This window comes from Lacerta agilis, chromosome 14 (genome assembly GCF_009819535.1).
Source record: "Lacerta agilis isolate rLacAgi1 chromosome 14, rLacAgi1.pri, whole genome shotgun sequence".
In the NCBI taxonomy this organism is placed as follows: domain Eukaryota; kingdom Metazoa; phylum Chordata; class Lepidosauria; order Squamata; family Lacertidae; genus Lacerta; species Lacerta agilis.
The window spans coordinates 12,047,489-12,065,250 of NC_046325.1; the positions used below are offsets into that span (position 1 = coordinate 12,047,489).

The 17,762-nt window shown below is 50.3% G+C and overlaps 1 protein-coding gene across 1 annotated transcript in view; it reads right to left on the minus strand.

Moving 5' to 3' along the window:
* Positions 1-833: 833 nt before the first annotated feature.
* The window catches only part of TEP1 (telomerase associated protein 1), a 57,750-nt gene continuing 40,821 nt past the window's right edge, over positions 834-17,762 (minus strand). Inside the window, exons 36-55 of the mRNA XM_033168898.1 lie at positions 17,539-17,663; positions 16,454-16,553; positions 15,833-15,988; positions 15,016-15,225; positions 13,837-13,990; positions 13,317-13,529; positions 12,370-12,536; positions 11,625-11,741; positions 10,375-10,482; positions 7,782-7,908; positions 7,151-7,218; positions 6,017-6,149; positions 5,174-5,316; positions 4,705-4,817; positions 4,364-4,513; positions 4,130-4,253; positions 2,981-3,086; positions 2,274-2,380; positions 1,379-1,483; positions 834-982 (exon numbers count right to left, since the gene is read on the minus strand). Of these exons, the coding sequence (XP_033024789.1) occupies positions 848-982; positions 1,379-1,483; positions 2,274-2,380; positions 2,981-3,086; positions 4,130-4,253; positions 4,364-4,513; positions 4,705-4,817; positions 5,174-5,316; positions 6,017-6,149; positions 7,151-7,218; positions 7,782-7,908; positions 10,375-10,482; positions 11,625-11,741; positions 12,370-12,536; positions 13,317-13,529; positions 13,837-13,990; positions 15,016-15,225; positions 15,833-15,988; positions 16,454-16,553; positions 17,539-17,663 (2,661 nt within the window). The 3' untranslated portion in view covers positions 834-847. The remainder of the gene's footprint in view (positions 983-1,378; positions 1,484-2,273; positions 2,381-2,980; positions 3,087-4,129; positions 4,254-4,363; positions 4,514-4,704; positions 4,818-5,173; positions 5,317-6,016; positions 6,150-7,150; positions 7,219-7,781; positions 7,909-10,374; positions 10,483-11,624; positions 11,742-12,369; positions 12,537-13,316; positions 13,530-13,836; positions 13,991-15,015; positions 15,226-15,832; positions 15,989-16,453; positions 16,554-17,538; positions 17,664-17,762) is intronic.

Genomic DNA, 17,762 nt, shown 5'->3' on the forward strand with positions numbered 1-17,762 from the left:
AGGCATGCAACGAAAGAATGGGGGCCTCTTGTCTCACAGCTTCCACATTCCATGCTTAAAAGCAGAGTTTCAGGCCAGGAGGTCTCTCTTATTACCCAAAAGGCAATTTTGGTCACACAAACCCTTTTATCACCTGCATAGGATTGTCACGTGGGGACAAGCAAAAAGGTGACCCAGCCAAGCCAAAAGGAGCTTCTGAAGTATTGCCACAAAGCACAGGGACTTTCAAAGATGCGCCTTGAAGGCCCAATATCCAGGCTTCAAAGCGCAGCGTCAGTCCACGTTGCCATTTCTCAGCTCTGCTGCTCCTCACTGTTTACTAAGTACAGGTTCTTTCGCACAGAGGAACACAAAAATGATTGACACTGCTCCATTTTATTTCTTCATTGACATGTAAAGTAAGGGAAGGCGCGTTAGCAAAATAAAAACACTATACAGAAGGCATCAGTGGTTGCAAATTTGTCATCACAGTATTTTGAAGGCAAAAGGGGCACAGGGGAAATCAGTACACAATAGATTTAGCCCTTCCGAAACTTGTTTTTCACCTCTGTGGTTAGAGGTGAGCTACAAAGCTTGATTGGCTCAAACCCAGACTCCAGCCCGGTTTCTAAGGTGGTTCGTCACATGGTTATCTGAGCTCTGTGGCCTACAGTTGCTAAGCAAGCATAGGCTGCAACAGAATCACAGCCTCCACATCAACTAAGAAGCCATGCGGGATCTGCAGATTCCAGCTGCTGAGAGGATTGGGGCAAGGCTGAGGCAGCAGTGAAACAGCTGCATTCGTGTCTGGAAAGGCTTAAGAGGCAGCTGGCAGGAGCTCCCCCCCCCCCCCAGGAAGACACGTCCCTCAAGCAGAAACAGAGCCCCACTCTAAAGAGTAAACGTTGCCCAGAGTGTCACCCGCGTAGAGAAAAAGGGAAGAGTCAGCATTGATCCAAGGCTGGAGCTGTGAAACTGGCCCGTGGCATCGGAACTGGCCCAGCTGTGTAAAGAAAACAGAATAGAGAACAAGGAAGGGTTAGGATAAAAGCTTTTAACACAGAAATGAAAGATAGGGAAGAGGTTAGATTTGTTGAATTCACACACACACATAGTGCTTTATTTACATCCTGAAGCAAATTGACAGCCAAGTTAAAAAAACAACAACCACTAAGGCATACAAGATATGACTCCCTACCCCAAAAGAATCCTGGGAATTGTAGTTTAACCATTCACAGGAAACCATGTGCTTTATAGTGTGTCTCTATTGGACAGCTCTAGTCCAAACACACTTAACCATGCCAGTTTTGGAACATAAAGGTTAAGTCTGTGTGCATACTAAAAGTGTGATGTAATAAATGCCCCACCGGGAGAGGAAGGGGAGTGTGAAGTTACTCACCAGTTTCATAGTGTTGCCATCCCAAATCTTCACATCTCGGTCATGTGATGCTGTTACAACCCTGTCTCCGAGGACATGCAGGGCTGTGATTTTGTCACTGTGAATCTAGTAACAACAGACCCAGAAGAATTTTTTTTAAAAGCCTGCTAGCACTTTGAAAGTGCTTCCTTGGGGCTATGGGGGGGGGGGGAGATCAGCCAACCTTACCCCACCCTCTCTCTGACCCTGAGGGTTCAGGCCAATTAAGGAAGTCCCAGTTCTCAAGCCCCGAGAGCATTTTTAAAGCTACTTTGCATACTCACAGTGTAACTATCTATTACACTGCATTTACTAAAATGCATCTGTGCTCAAAATGGTTCACAAGCCAGTCTAAATGCAGCATGATGAATGCATGTAATGCACTCAGGGCAATTTCATCTCATTAAAAAACAGCATGTAAAGTAATTGTCTGGTTTCAGCAAAGTTAGCAGAATTCCAGTGGACTTTTTTTTTACTGTTCCCCACAAGGCAGGATTTTCCTGCTCCACCAGAAGAACAAAAGTGCATCCATGCCACAAACATTAAGATCGTTTTGTAAGCAACTTCTGCTCTTTTTGGTTTACACTACATAACCTTGGTTTCTCCAGGAAGCTTAGATTTTCCTGCCAAGAGACCTAAAACTACCTTCCTTTACAGAACTGCAGTTCCCCTAGATATGGATGCACTGCAAGTGAACTGTATGCAAGCACCTCCAAACTGGATCAGGCCCCAGAGGTAGGCAAGGGCTCAAAATCCCTGTCACTTCCACTGGCACGTGACTCAAAATTGCACCCGGGAGGCATCCCGCCCGCTGCTCAGGCTGATGAGTCATGCGCAGGTGGGTCCCCATCTTCTCCCCTCACCCCTAGGGACTTGCCTTTTTCCTCTGCCAGCCGTCAGGTTTCCATTTCTCCATTCTCTCCTCAGTATGCCGGGTCTGAGTCCAGAGGCATCCTTCAGAGTCTGCGCATAATAGGAGTTTACCTGCCCCAATGGAAAAGCCAGAATTAGAGTGCATCTCTCCCACCAACCCTAACTCCACTCCTTTCATATCAGCTGGAGCTCTGCTAGATCAGGCCTGTAATCCAGCATCCTGTTGTTCTCATGGTGGCCAACCAGGTGCCCACAAGCCCGTATACAAAATCTACCACTTACGCACCCACCTTTCTAACGCAAACTGATTTCTGCTGTCTTTTACAGGGCTTTTCATATTCTATGCTGGAGTAGCCAATATGGCGCCTGCCAGATCTCATTTGACTACAACTTCCATGCTTGCTGAGTCTTATGGGAATTTCAGTCTGGAGTATTTGGCTACCCCTGCACCGTGCCAATCTCCACCCAGTTACAACCTACTAAATTATTGGAATCTTAGCTATCAAAAGTTTTAAGCCCATTAAATGTGATTTCATTCCAGAGGCAGGCCGCCAAGCAGGGGACACCCCTATAGTTTCAAGTACGTCTGCACAACAACGAGCAACAAGAAGCTTCTGAGCGCAAGAGTGGCATTTTGGTTGAGCAAAAGTCTCTCTCTCAAAAAATATAAAAGTGAGACGGGGATAAGCAGGAACCTGGTCTCGGCCTCACCTTTGACCTGCCGGGCAACAGTGACCCAAACTGAGGGCCTTTTGGGTACCCATGGTATCTTCTCCAGGGCGTCTGTGTCTTCTAACTTCCCAGATTCGGTTACCCTCTAAAGGAACAAACAGAAGAAGGCTCTGGTGAGGAAAGGGCAACTCAAGAAATTAGCAGGCCTCTCCTGGCAGAAGACCCACGCTCCACCTGCCTTGGGTCAGACCAAGGGCACAACACATCACAGAATAATTGAGGCAGCCATGCCACAACGGCAACTGAGCTGCAGGATCTCCTTTTGGGCTGGACAGCCTGGTGGAACAATTCCTGCAAAAACCAGGCATCACCGCAAGTACCTGGAATGAGGGTGGGTAACAGGAAGCTCAGGTGTGGGATGAGCAATCTGGGGAGGCCAGAGAGCATATATGCTTGCTTAAAGCCAACAATGGAGCTGCTTTCTGAGCTGATAGTATCCCTGGGCACTTCTTTCAAAACGTTAAAGAGATCAGGAGACTTTGTACATAGTTTCCGCTAGGACTTGGGAAACCTGGGCTCAAGTCCCCCACATGGAGCTCCCTGGGCCAGTCACTGCCCCCTTCACCCTAGCCTACCTCAAAGGGTTGCTGTGGGGATGAAATGGGGGAGAACCATGAAAGTCACCTTGAGCTCCCTTTGAGAAAAAGGTGGGATGTCAATGCAATCAATCCACCAATAATAAGCGGGGGTGGCGCCGTGGGTTAAACCACAGAGCCTAGGGCTTGCCGATCAGAAGGTTGGCGGTTTGAATCCCTGCGACAGGGTGAGCTCCCGTTGCTCAGTCCCAGCTCCTGCCAACCTAGCAGTTCGAAAGCACATCAAGTGCAAGTAGATAAGTAGGTACCACTCCGGCGGGAAGGTAAACGGCGTTTCCATGCACTGCTCTGGTTCGCCAGAAAGCGGCTTAGTCATGTTGGCCACATGACCCGGAAGCTGTACACCAGCTCCCTCGGCCAATAAAGCAAGATGAGCACCGCAACCCCAGAGTCGTCCGCGACTGGACCTAACGGTCAGGGGTACTTTTACCTTTACCTATGCAGGTAGACGCAGCCTGGCAGGCTCAGAGCTCACCAACTGGCCAAATCCTGTGGTGATTCCCGCCTGGGCCTTGCCCCAGTGGCCACTCACCATCTTGAACAAGGTCGGGCTGTGCATGGAGTCCCAGATGTGAAAGATACACTCCTCCTCCTCCTCGGACACAGATATGTCAAAGCTCACGTGCTGCTGGAAATCCCACACTTTGTCTGTGTATCTGGGATGGAGGTGAAGAAGATCAGCATTGGAGCCACGGAAGTAAGACTGTTCCACCACCCAGAGATGTCTTCCCCCAGCCCCTCGAGGGCCGCCGTTCTCCCAACTCACGGGTTCTGCTGGAAGCTCTCGGCTCCAGGCTGCAGCACCAGCAGGTCTCCGTTGGCCATTCCTAGGACTATGGGGCCGCTGGGCCTCAGCACCCCCACACAGAGCGCAGAAGACTCCTCTGCTTGGCGCAGGCACTTCCTGCGGGTCAAGCTGTGCAACGGGAAAAGGGAGAAATACACACACACAGAGAAGAATACAAAAAAACTCAGGATCAGCGACATGCTGTGCAGAAGCAAAGTCCCGGAGGAGCTCTCTCTTGGTTATGGGGCTGAGAGCTCCATCGTGCAGTCAGGCACTTCCAGGGCAAGTGGCTCACATTGGGACGGTTTGTGCAACCTTACCTGACGGCCCCATCGCGCTGCCTGCTTATGTACCAGAGGCTGATCCCATCAGCTGCCACAAGGATGGTGCAGGTGGAAGTGAAGGCTAAGGCACTGATGCAACGCAGGCCGGCCTGGATGGCGAAAGAAGCGAAGCCACTCACACAACGGTTTGCTACACCAAAGGGCTGGGATGAAGCCCAAGGTGCATTTGGACGACAAATCTCTCTTGGGATAGCTCAGTCGGTAGAGCACGAGACTCTCAATCTCGGGGCCGTGGGTTCGAGCCCCACGATGGGCAAAAGATTCCTGCGCTGCAGGGGGTTGGACTGAATGACCCTCAGGAATCCCTTCCAACTCTATGATTCTCAGTTTGCCACCAGACAGCGGCTTCTCCCTCCAAGCCTGCTTTCCGGCACTGAAGAGGCGAGGGGTGAGGAAGCTGTGGCCCTTCAGATGATGTTGGGGAGTCCAGCGCCCTTGGGCTTACCTTCACTTTCTCCACAGCCTTGGCTTCGTGCCAGAGGACCAGTTCTCCGCGTTCCCCACCAGACACAACGAAGTCCCCATCAGGGGACCAGGCCAAGGCCGTGACGGCACCGTGGTGAGGGGGAAGGTCTTTGGCAGCCCCTGCTAGTGAGCAAGGGGGAAAACAGCTCAGCAAGACAACGATGAGCTGGGACCAACCAGTTTGCAGTTTTTAAAAGCGTATTGGGTCACATGCAACTTCTCTCCAAGAATGCTGAGAACCGTGGTTTGTCAAGGGCACTGGGAATTGTAGCTGTATGAGGGGGTAGTTCGCAGGATTCTTGGGGGTGTGTGCATGAAATGGATGGTGTTTGTGCGACCCTAATGTGCACAGTGAGGAGAAAGGGTGGAGTCGCAATGTGTTGTCAGCTGGAAATCTCTCCCTCCTCCACCCTCAACTCCAAACACAGCTGGTTTAATCATGTGAACACAAAATTTCTGACACCAAACGAACACACCCAAATTGGCCATTAAGCGTGGGGAGGCCTGTAAGCTCAGTGGGAGAGCTTAACTGCCTTGCATGCAGAAGGCTTCCGCTTTTAATCGCCAAGGAGGGCTAGGAAGGATCTGCCTGAATTTCTGGAGAGCCCAGAGCCAATCCACATAGACAATACTGTGCTAGGTGGACCAATGGCCTCCCTCGGTAGAATGCAGATGGGCAATGCTCCATCGTGCTCTTTGGTAATGGACGCAAAACACAAGCAACCGGGCTCCCCTGGCCCAGCCCACCTTTTGGTTCAATCCACAAATGCAGGAAGAGCAGGGAGCTGCGAGCAGGCCCGCCACCCCCCCCCCCCATACTAACCCTCTTCCTTGGGGGTGGCCCACACTCGGACTGTGTTGTCTTTGGATATTGTCAGGAAAGAGGAAGATGCTGGGGAAGCAGCAGCCCCACAGACGGCAGCGCAGTGGCCAGGGAAGATGTCAGGTTCTGCCAGCTGTGAGGAAACGGGAAACGAGTGAACAAGGAGCTGGGAGGCAGAACAGGGCTTGGGGTCTAGGTGCTAAGAGTTGCCCAGGCGGGAGAGATTATTATGGTGTAGGTGCAGGGCAGACCAGGTTGGCTCCGATCCACTAACAACAAGAATGATACCTAAAAGTTGATCCACCAGGTAAGAATTTAAGCCGCTCCTTCAGGTATACTGGGCCAAGGCCGTCTAGGGCTTTAAAGGTCAGCACCAACACTTTGAATTGTGCTCGGAAACATAGGGGGAGCCAATGTAGGACCGGTGTTATGGGGTCTCGGCAGCCGCTCCCAGTCACCAGTCTGACTGCCACATTCTGGATTAGTTGTAGTTTCCGGGTCACCTTCAAAGGTAGCCCCACGTACAGTGCATTGCAATAGTCCAAGCGAGAGATAACTAGATCATGCACCACTCTGGCAAGACAGTCCGCGGGCAGGTAGGGTCTCAGCCTGCCTACCAGGTGTATTGTTAATAATAATAATAATAAAACCTTTATTGTCAAGGTACAACCTGTGTACAATGAAATTAACTAAGCCTCCCCCCACCACCACAAATACTCAATCTCATTGTCGCACAACACACCAACCCCAATGGGAATTGTAGTCTAAAAACATCTGGAGGGAATAGAGCCTAACAGGTAAACGTTAAGGTATTTATTAGGCAACTATGGATAACAGCTGCCCTTAATGCAAGTAACTGCAGAGTCTTTGAGAAGTCAAATCACCAGCCAAACTTTCAAGGGCATTTTTGTTTAGTGCAGCCTTCACCAGCCTGGTGCTCTCTCCAGATGTTCTGGACTACAATTCCCATCAGATAGCACAGGGTGCTGGCTAGGGGCTGATGGGAGTTGTAGTCTAAACATCTGGAGAGAGCACTAGGTTGGCGAAGGTTAGTTTAGGGTCACGAAGAGTCGGACACGACTGAACAACAACAACAACACATACACACATACTTCTCCCCCCCCCATCTCTTACCTTCAGGGGCTTCCAAAGTTTCACTGTGCCATCACCGCCGGCTGCAGCCAAAATAAACTCTTTTTCCCCTGTGTAAAAAAAGGAAAAAAGAAATGTACTAACAGCACAAAGCTGTTCCAAGTGACAATACCCCTCAGGGCAATACTTCCCCACTTTGAAAATCTGTTTTCACTTTCCCCCCCTCTAATTCTGGCCATTTATAAAATCATTATTATTATTTCCACATTCACTGAAATCTTCCTCATCTAACTGGCAACTAAAAACAGCAAACTTCCTCACGTAGAGGTGGCTTTGCAGGAACCAAGGAAAGGTCTTCTTCAGTCACGTAATTAAGCTAAGCTTCTTCAGGGAGGCCAAACTGCTCAGCAACTCACAGCCCCCTGCCAGACCTTGGTATTCTTAACATTACCAAGTTCAAAATCTGCTAGACAGCAGCTCAGATCTATGGTCTTGAAAGGGCTGCTTGCAATGCCTTACTTGGACAGTGAACAATTTGAGCAACTTGTACATATTCATGTGAACCTTAACGATATGCTCATCTAAAATAAATGCAAATACGCACGGACACCAGAATTTCAGAGCTCATTTCCCTCCCCCAGATTTTCAGAAAGTGGTGGCTGAAGTATCTTACGTGGGTCTCTGAAGCCTGCACAGTGGTTGGCCCGGTCAGGGTGAGCCAGGAAGCGAGTCATCTCCAGCCCCTGTTGGTTCCACACCACCAGCATCCCATCCCTGCCCACGGAGAACACATGTTCTTTCTGTCACAGGAACCGGAAAGAGTAGCGGTCAACAAGGGATGAACCAAGGCCGTGCATATTTATCCAGAGGACGACTGCAACAAGCGTTCCATGCACAGAGTTAAGGCAGGGATGGGGAACCTCAGGACCAGGGGCCGTATCCGGCCATCGGATTCCTTCCAGCAGGCCGCACCCCTCAATTCACCGCCCCAAAGTGGTTTTGCCTGGGTGGAACAGGCCCTTGTACTCTTGATAGCGATTCTTGCTTACATGGATGGAGGAGATTGCGTTGTGCGGGGAACATTTGTTGCACCACCCACTTTTGCCTCTGGCCCCACCCACCACTGGCATGTGGCCCCAGGGAGCCTGCCCAGAAAGGAATGTGGTCCCCGGGAAGAAAAATGGGTTCCCCACCCCAGGCTGAAGGACTGGTTGTGTCAAAGGGGAGCCAAGGCAGGATAGGCCACAGAGACAAGGTCAATAATAGAGTCAGGGAGGCTAGAATGGACCTGGGAGGACCTGGGAACAGCACTGAGGTTTTTTTAATGGCATCCATAAGACACTCAAGGCCAAACTATGCAAGATGGTAAGATGTTATCTGTACTCAGCCCCACGCTGGGCAAGAGATTCCTGCATTGCAGGGGGCTGCACTACATAAAACCAGCTCCTGGTGCCTTCCAACTCTGCAATGCTCCGATTTTTAACCTGTACGGTGGTGTTTCTTCGTTTTTGCTTTTTAACGTAAGGATTCGCTGTGGCGGCTGGTGTCTGTGGGAGATTTGCTCCCAATGCAAATATGGCATTTTCCCAAAAAAGGAGGGATTCTCTTCAGGAGGGGAAGAGAAGGCAAGAAGTTTCCCCTCCACACCTGCTAAAACCTAGATAGGTTTCTATCCCACCCACTGCCGATGCTATTTGTAGTCTTCACCCACCTTGGCGCTCCCCCAGAGGTTTTGGAGTACAACTCCCTCCAGCCACAACCAGAAAAATATGAACGTTAAAAGCAAACATGTCTTTAACGCGAGACATCTGGTTTGTCCCCTCAGGTGCCATTTCAGGCAGATGAAGAAAAGGACGTTCCGTGACTTGCCCACCTCTTCATTTTAGAGGCCGCAAAGTCCAATCCAGAGTGCTTTGCAGAATTCGGGAAAGCGTCTAGGGCGGGGGTCTGCAACCCGCGGCTCCGGAGCCGCATGCGGCTCTTTGACACCTTTGCTGCGGCTCCGGGCAGGGCCGGTGCGTTTAGCGCCGAAATGTAGGGGGCGCTGCGCCGCGCTGCTGGCCCACCTGCGCCCACCCACTTCTCTACCTTGCCGGCGGCTGTGCTGCTCATGCGTGCCTCGTTTCATGCCAGCGCAGACCTCAGCAGTTTCCCTCCTGTGTTTGGCTGCTGCTGGTGGAGCTGCTGGGTGCTGCGATTCGACGAGGCGCGACGACTCGATGAGGTAAGGAGGCAGCTGCGGGCTGGGCCAGGGGCGGCGGGCAAGGGCGAGGGCGAAGCCCTCTTTTAAAAAAGTGGAAGAGGCCCCCGGGGGCGGGCGGTGCCAGAGGAGGTGAGGAGGACCCCCTTGCTACTGGGCCTTTGGCTCTTCCTTCTGCTCCGGAGTTGCCGGCCAGATGACGGCGCGGGGAAAAGCTCAGGGGACGACCGGTCCCGGGCTCTGTTTCGGGGGGGGGCGCAGGAGACTTCCCTTAAGCAGCGTGGCGAAAGGGGCCCAAGCATGGCCGTACCGATGGGGGGGCAGGAGGGGGCAGCGGCCCAGGGGGCCCCTGCCCCCTAGAAGCGGGCATCCCCCTTCCCATGTTTCAGTCAAAGGGTTTTATCCATTCTGAAGGAATGTTTTCCCGCGCCTGCAGGGGGGACGTGATCAGCCCCCTGCTTCAGCCCCTCTCAGCTGCCTTGCCCAGCCCCTCTGCTGGCCAATAGGGCTGGCCGTGGGGCGAGAGCATTCAAGCAGCGGCGGCAGTGCTGTTCATGGGGCAGAAGTATTCTGGGGGGTTGGATTTCCCCTTCTAGATTTGCCCCTGCAGCGTCAGGCGTACGGACGGTTCCTTTAATACAGTGCTTGTTGTTTGGCGGGGGGGGGGGGAGCGTTTCATGATATTTTGCCATTTTGCCTTCATTACCTGCTCTTCATTACCTGTCTAAATTGTGCTATGAGCTTCTGGGTCTATACTTGGTACTTGCATCCGTGTTGGGCAGTGGCCCACATGTTGGAGGTCACCATTTTTGGTGGGTAAAAAACTTCATGTTTTAAAAGTCACCCTGCTGCATTTTAGAATTGCCCTTTGACTTAAGGTAAGAAACAATATATGCAGTGTTATATTTGTTTTAAATGTCGCAATGGTTTTGCGGCTCCCAGTTTTTTTTCTTTTCTTCGGAAACGGGTCCAAGTGGCTCTTTTTGTCTTAAAGGTTGCAGACCCCTGGTCTAGGGCCAAGGTAGAAAAATGAAGGACGAAGCCTCAAACGGATTCTTTTGCCTACCTCACTCGTGACACTGCATACGGGGCTTTGGTGGCCCAGGAATTCCTGGAGGCGCTGGCCAGTTTTGGGATCCCAGAGGCAGACGGTGCAGTCGTTGGAGCCAGTGAGCTGGTTGGGGAACAATGCAAAGGACAGGCAGGTAGTTAGAAATGGTGGGATGCACGTCAGAGGCTGCTAGATTTAGGAGACCTGCCGTGAGTGATACTCCCATTGGAAGATGACAGGAGGGAAAGATGTTCCAAATAATCAGCTGGCAAGTTATCACCAGGGTACCAAACACATTAAGGCTAGCATCCTTGGGGCAGTTGCCACCATTCCAACACCCTGACAAGGGCCCTTCACTGGTACCTGCTCCGGGGCCTAGGGATGCCAGAGAATTCAGAGGGACGTAGAAAAGGAAGTGAACAAATGCTGCAATTCACATGTCTGCCTGTTGTCAGGAACAGAAATTAGTCAAATGGGATTCACTCACGTCGTTTGGAGGTCCGCAAAGGATATGTAATTGACGACTTTTTGCCGTCGTTCTGACACTCAAATGAATGTAAGTTACATAAGTTATGTAGACGGTTTGAATGAATAGTCTTTATTACGGTCAGAGACCAGAAAATCAATAAAACAATTCGTTTCATAAATAGCATCTATATACTAACATCACATTTAGACTTTAAAAATTGGTGAGATATCTCACCAATCTGTCACTTTAAAATCATTCCTAAGGGGATTAAGTGGACTCTTTATCACTAATATTTGCTGACATCACGGCATGTCTTAATCTAATGTAGACGGTTTTGTAATTTATGTTTAACAGGAGACACGTAATGTTTAGCAGAAACCAAACTGCATCGTAATGGAAACAGTGACAAGCATGATGAATACATGCCAGAACTGAAATCCCTGCCTTCTCCCATCCCTACCGGGCCGTCCTTTGAATCCAAATAATAAATATTCACTATTGGCCCTGCTGGCTGCAACTGATGAGAGCTGGGAGTCCAACACAACCCAAGAGCAGTTTGTTAGCTCCCCTTGTGCCCAAATACTAGCTTTCCTCCCCACTCATTGCATGCAGGAGCCAACTAGGTTAACCTAGCAAAGAGCTGCTAGGTTAAACAGGTGGGTGCCCAGACCTATCCTTTGGGAAGGGGTCATAAGCTGGCTCTGTTTGTTCCTCCCCCCTCTGTTTCTGGGATTATTCTTCGTGCATGAAAAGCCCACCTACCCACCCACTCTGTGCAGTGGCCGTCCAAACTCACCAACATGGGGCCTGCCCAGGCGCAGCAGGAGATCCAGTCCTTGTGGCAGAAAGGCAGTGAGCGCCAGAGGGAAGGGGTCTTCTGGGAGGGGTCCCTGACATCCCAGAGAAACAACGCCTGAAAACCGGAGCAGAACACAGTGGAAATAATAAAATAAGGACCTACGTTTTGTTAACATTACACCAGTTTTTTGCCCTGTTCCTTACTCTGCTCCGCCTCCCCCACTTGCTGCCTTTACATATCACAGGAATGGGCAACCTCCGACTTGGAAGCAGAATGTGGCCCTCTAGGTTTTTGTGTGTGGCCCTTAGGACTCCTCCATGTCCCTGCTCTGCACCCTGCCTTGAATACTTTTGCCTGGCTGGAATGTGCGCCACAGACACTTGCCCACTGCACAAGAGGAAAAATTCGCATCTTCTACCTCTGGCCCTGCACATTACTGTCATGCGGCCCTCAAAAACTTGCCTTGGAGGCAATGCGGCCCCCTTAGGCTGAAAAAGGTTTCCTGCCTCTGCCGCAGCATCCCCTCTGCCAAGAAGTATGCTGCAAAGGATTCTGGGGCATCTGAGATATAAGTTAGGCCAGCTGAGCCTCACAATTGCTCTGAGCGCATGTCAACATCTACTTGAAGGTGTGTATTGCGAGGGGAAGATTAAAAAAAGCTGCTCTTCCAAAGGAGCTCTGTGCCCCCATTGCTGGACCATGCGGAGAAGCCCTCTCCTCGAGACAAGGCTGCCTTACTCACCCGGTCTTTGCCTCCCGTGGCAAGGTAGCGGCCGTCAAGGCTGAAGGCGCAGCATGTCACCCCACCGGTGTGACCCCGGAGGACAGCAAGGGGCAAGATGTCAGCATCTAAAGCAGGATCCATTGGTCTCAGAGTCTCTGAAAACCACAGCTGGACAGTGAAATCCTCTAGAAAAGAGAAAAGGAATATGAGGGGGGAAATTCTGGAGAAAAATGGGGAGCCTCAGACTGAGGGATCAGGTAGGTCTAGGCCTCTTTGTCTGACCCTCAGACTCTACTCAGTCCTCACTGACCCAGATGGAGGACAGGGCTGTGCAGCCAGCTTCTCCTCTGCCACGGACACCTCTAACAAAATGGCGACTGCAGCAAGCTGCTTCCGGCTAGGTCCCTGGCCTTTGCTCTCCCCACAGACTTTGACAATTCAGGGCCCTAGTTGCTCTGCTAGAAGTTGCTCTGCTTTCAGTCGCTGGGCCAGCAAAGAAAGCCAACTCTTTGAAGGCCTACTCTAGAGAAATCTTGAAACAAGCGGTTCTCGAGTAGGCTGGTGTAGCCAGAATACAATGGGAGGGGGAGAGGGAGAGAGGAAGGAAGGAAGGAGGGAAGAATTGGAGAAAGATAGAAAGCTCTTATCAAGAGTATTGGGTCCATCTAAACTCAATATAGTCCTACAATGACTGAAAATGGATCGCCAAGGTTTTTCAGACAGGGTGGGAAACATCAGCTCTGCCTCTTACTACAAGCTTCCCTCTCTCCTTCCACTGTCCTGCAGTTTGCAAAGCAAAAGACAAGTTGCTCACTCTCGTCTAAAGCAACCCCTGCCTTATCCAGCCCTGCAAACTCTCCCTTCTTTTCATCCACAGCTTCTGGCTGAAGCCCCAAGGAGAGGCAGGGATGGGGAAAGGAAGGCAAGCAATGTAACGCCTGCCACTAGGGACTTCTCCAAATCACCTGACACCGACGCCACCAGCTTCTCGAAGACGGCGAGGCCCGTCACGGCTCCTTTGTGGCCTTGCAGCTTACGGAGGCCAGGGCGGCTGTGCTGGGAGGTGTTTGTGACACACAGGGACCCGTCGCTGCTGCCCCCAACCAGGTGGAGGCTGTCCAGCCACGCCAGGCTGCAGAAAGCTACCCCCGTTGCAGCACAGTGGGGCAGTGGAGTGTCTAAGAGAGACAGAAATAAAACGGAAGAACTTGGGAGTGCCGAAGACCAGTCCTCCAGGATAGAATTGCACCTGGGTAGCAATTCTTACTGGGGCAACCCAGTAAGGTGGGCAGCATATATATCATTATATTAACACTAGGAACAACCAATATGGTGCCCTTGAGATATTGTTGGACTGCACCTCCCATATTCCCTGACCACTGGGCTGCTCTTGCCGAGGCTGATGGGAGCAGAAATCCAACAACATATGGGATGCCGCAGGGTTTCGTTGAGGATTCAAACAAGGAGACAAAATGCATAACATACGCCAAGGATGCGTGAAGATCCGGAGGTCTCCCGAATGGTGCCCCACAGCCAAGCGGCTGCAATCGGGGCTGGCTGCAGTGCACAGAGCTGGGGAGGAGATTCCTGACCCCAAGGTGCTCCACAGCTGCCCCTGGTGACCTGCCCAAAGCTGGACCTGAAACTCAGAACGCACCAAGTCAGTTATGCTAGGGGCAAAGACAAACACACATCACACCGAGAAGAGAGCCCTCCTGCGATGCTGTTAACACCAACTATCTCTTCGGTGGCCGCATCCACACCGTTTAAAGCATTATTATGCCACTTTAACACTTCAGGGGTCCCTTCCAACTCAAATTCTGTGATTCTACAAGGTGTGACCGGAAAGTTCGGTGAATGGTCACATAAATCGGACAGTGAGAAATATTTGAATGTACATGCCTTACAGGCCTTCAAAGTAGGCCCCCTTCTGATACAATGCACTGTTGACAACATTTGTAAATGGATGGAAGCTTCTGGAGAAGTCCTCTTTTCGTGCTGCTTTCAGTTCCCTCGTCACAGCAGCTGGGATGTTTGAAATGTTGAGAAACCTGTGCCCTTTCAGTGCAGATTTCAGTTTTGGAAAAAGAAAGAAATTTGGTGGGGCCAGATCAGGAGAATATGGAGGGTGGGACAACTCAGTAACCTCAGTAATGATTTCACGCGAAATATGCAATTCTTCCGCCATCATTTGGACGGACAAACATCAATCCCACATCAATAACTCATGAACTCTGTCGACATTTGCTGCCGTTCTGCTCATCCACGGTCTGCTAGACCGAGGGTCATCTTCGATGGTTTGCCGCCCTTCACGGAAACACTTAAACCACTCATACACTGTATTTCGAGTTACAGCTTCACCTCCACGCACAACTGTGAGCAATTTGTGGGTTGCCGATGCCGATTGTATGTTCGAATATTTCTCGCTGTCCGATTTCTGTGACCATTCACTGAACTTTCTGGTCACACCTTGTATGAGCAGTCATAGCTTCCCTGCTGCCCTACTGAAGTATCCTGAGAACTGTAGTTTGTTAAGAGTGACGACGCCATGGAGCTACAATTCCCAAGATTCTGGAAAGGATACACCCAACTCTCCATATGCTTCTTCCCAACATTCCAGCCATTCCCAATCAATACAAAATTAATAAATAATAATAATACCACCTTGCAATCTTCTCCTGCTGTGAGCAGTTTGCCCCCTGGGAGGAACAGAGCAACAGAGACGCAACCCAAGTGACTTGAGAATGTGTTCAAGACAACAGCCTCCCGCCACGACCAGAGATGGACAGATCCCATGAGGGTTCCTGCTGCCAAAATATTTCCAGCCGAGGAGAAGGAAATGGAATGGATGGAGGAATCGTGGCCTTTCATCACCTGTAAGGGGAAACTGGAGTCAAGAAAGCTGCTCCATTCTGTAGGAGGTGCGTCAAGATGGGGAACCTGCGACTCGGCAGATGTGGTTGGAGTGTAACTCTCACCTCTCACCAGCCCCCTCTGCCAGCAGAGGCAATGGATCAGGGGAGTTGTGGTTGTCAGAAGTGAAACAGCAGGGATGCTTCAATTTGTAACTTAAAGGTTAATTCTGTTATCAATAAGACAGCTAACCAGGTACGGAGGAGGCTTAGCAGAGTGGCATGATTTCTAGTGAGGTAGCACATGCTCTGATTGGCTGTGTAGTTCTGAGAGAGTTTCCCCCTGTATATTTGGCTGAACGTCTCCCTATTTTCTATTTACTTCTCAGATTATATGCTGCTTTGTTCATTTTCCTCAGTCAAATGTTATCAAGACTCTTCTCTCCAGACTCCAGCTGTGTTATTTAAATGACTTTGCTAATAGGAGTTTGGAAACATCTGAAGACCAGATTCTCCCATCTCTGAAACAGACTAAATCTGAAAGCTCCCTCTGTTTTCATTGCCTTTATCTCTTTAACCCACCCCTTTAACCAACTGAATCATATTTAGAACATTTCCCCCTTCCTCACCGAGGTCACACTCATCTCATTAGCATCCAGGACGGTGACAGTTCTGTCCCACCCTCCGGTAGCGACCAATTGACCCTCGGGGTGAAAGGCCACACAGTTCAAAGGACACAAGCAGTCTCGTTCATGTGTCAGCTGACCATGAGTAGATTCCCAGAGCTGAAAAAGAAAATTACAAACAAGCTTTACTGCTACTGCATACTAAAAGGATTCCTTCTCTATTAAAAAAATCAAAGTGTCAGTACTGGAAATCTATAAGTTTTCCCCGTCCCCTTAGGGAAGCGTTCTGTAATCACTTGCACACGAAAGTATTTGCCCCCACCTCCATACCTTGATGATGCAAGTAAACTGCTGGCAGGGCTACAATCCCCCGTGTGGTTTATCAATCAACCCACATTCCCAGGGGACTCTGGAAACTGTAGCTCTGTGAGGTGTGTAGGGGGTCTCCCAACAACTCTTAGGAGCACTCTTAAACTACAGTTTCCAGAAACCTTCAACTTTTCAAACTGTTTAAAGTAGTGTAATAGTCCTCTAGCATGTGGCCTTTGTCAAAATGGCCGCCACCCCCCTCAAAGCTGGGACAGAAACAAGTTGGAAAGAAAAGTTTGGAAGAGAGCAAATTACCTTGAGGTGGCCATCCAGGGAGACCGTAGCGAGCAGCTTGCGGTCAGCATTGGTGCAGCAATCCGTGATCTGGGTCTTGTGGGCATCTGTGCCCATGAGCCTAAACACCCCGCGAGCAAAACGGAAAGAGGAGCATGTCACTTAAAGGTGGCACCCAGCTGAGCTAGTCAAGCAACATTAAGCCAGAAGCAGGACGGAAGATACTGGAAAAATTTAGAACTGGCAAATTAGCTACAGCGGCCATTTTGGATTCGATTATCCTCAGGTATTGCTTGCAGAGCCATGCATCTATTTGGTCAATGTGGAGAACAGGATGCTGGACTTGGGCCTGACCCAGGAATGCTCTCCTCAAAATTTCTATCCCACTCTAATGAATGAATAAATAAAAACATATTAAAGAGCCTCAGCTCAGTATACCTGAAGGAGCGTCTCCACCCCCATCGTTCAGCCCAGACACTGAGATCCAGCTCCAAGCTTCTGGTGGTTCCCTCATTGGGAGGTTACAGGGAACTGGGCAGAGGGCCTTCTCGGTAGTGGCGCCCACCCTGTGGAACGCCCTCCAATCAGATGTCAAGGAAATAAATAACTATCTGACTTTTAGAAGACATCTGAAGGCAGCCCTGTTTAGGGAAGTTTTTAATGTTTGATGTCTTAATATTATTTTGGGAGCAGCCCAGAGTGGCTGGGGAAACCCAGCCTGATAGGCGGGGTATAAATAATAAAATTATATTATTATTATTATTATTAATATCAAATCCTTGCGTGAACAGGAATGTTTTTAAATGCCACCAGGATGTTGGTAACGGAGAGAAAGACACACATCATCAGGGAAGAAACTTGCAAAGTACGTTGTTCCTGGGTCTGCCATTAATTGGTATACGTGGACTGCCAGATCCTTGTCAGGAACATCTAAATCTGGGTGCCCTGCCTGCCGTTCCAGCACTACAGATTCATGGGAGACATTTCCCTCCATCCAACCTCCTTTCAGACCACCGCTGCTCATTTTGCCTCACAGGTAAACAACGAGCAGCCGTCACCACCTGGGCTATGGAACTGGCTCAGACCACCGTTTTGGAGAGGCCTACCTGCACCCTTCCCTCAGGCTCCACAGCTCCAAGCGTCCGTTGAAGGCCCCGAGGCAGACTGTTTCCTCCGACAGGAACTCACAGGCTGAGATCCCATCACAAGCACTCAGCAAGGACTTCAGTTCCTAGGTATTTGGGGAGGGGATGTGGGGCACGTCAGAACTTCAGAACAGTCTCTTTGTAAACCATCACATACACACACCAGTCAAACAAGCTCCTGGGCT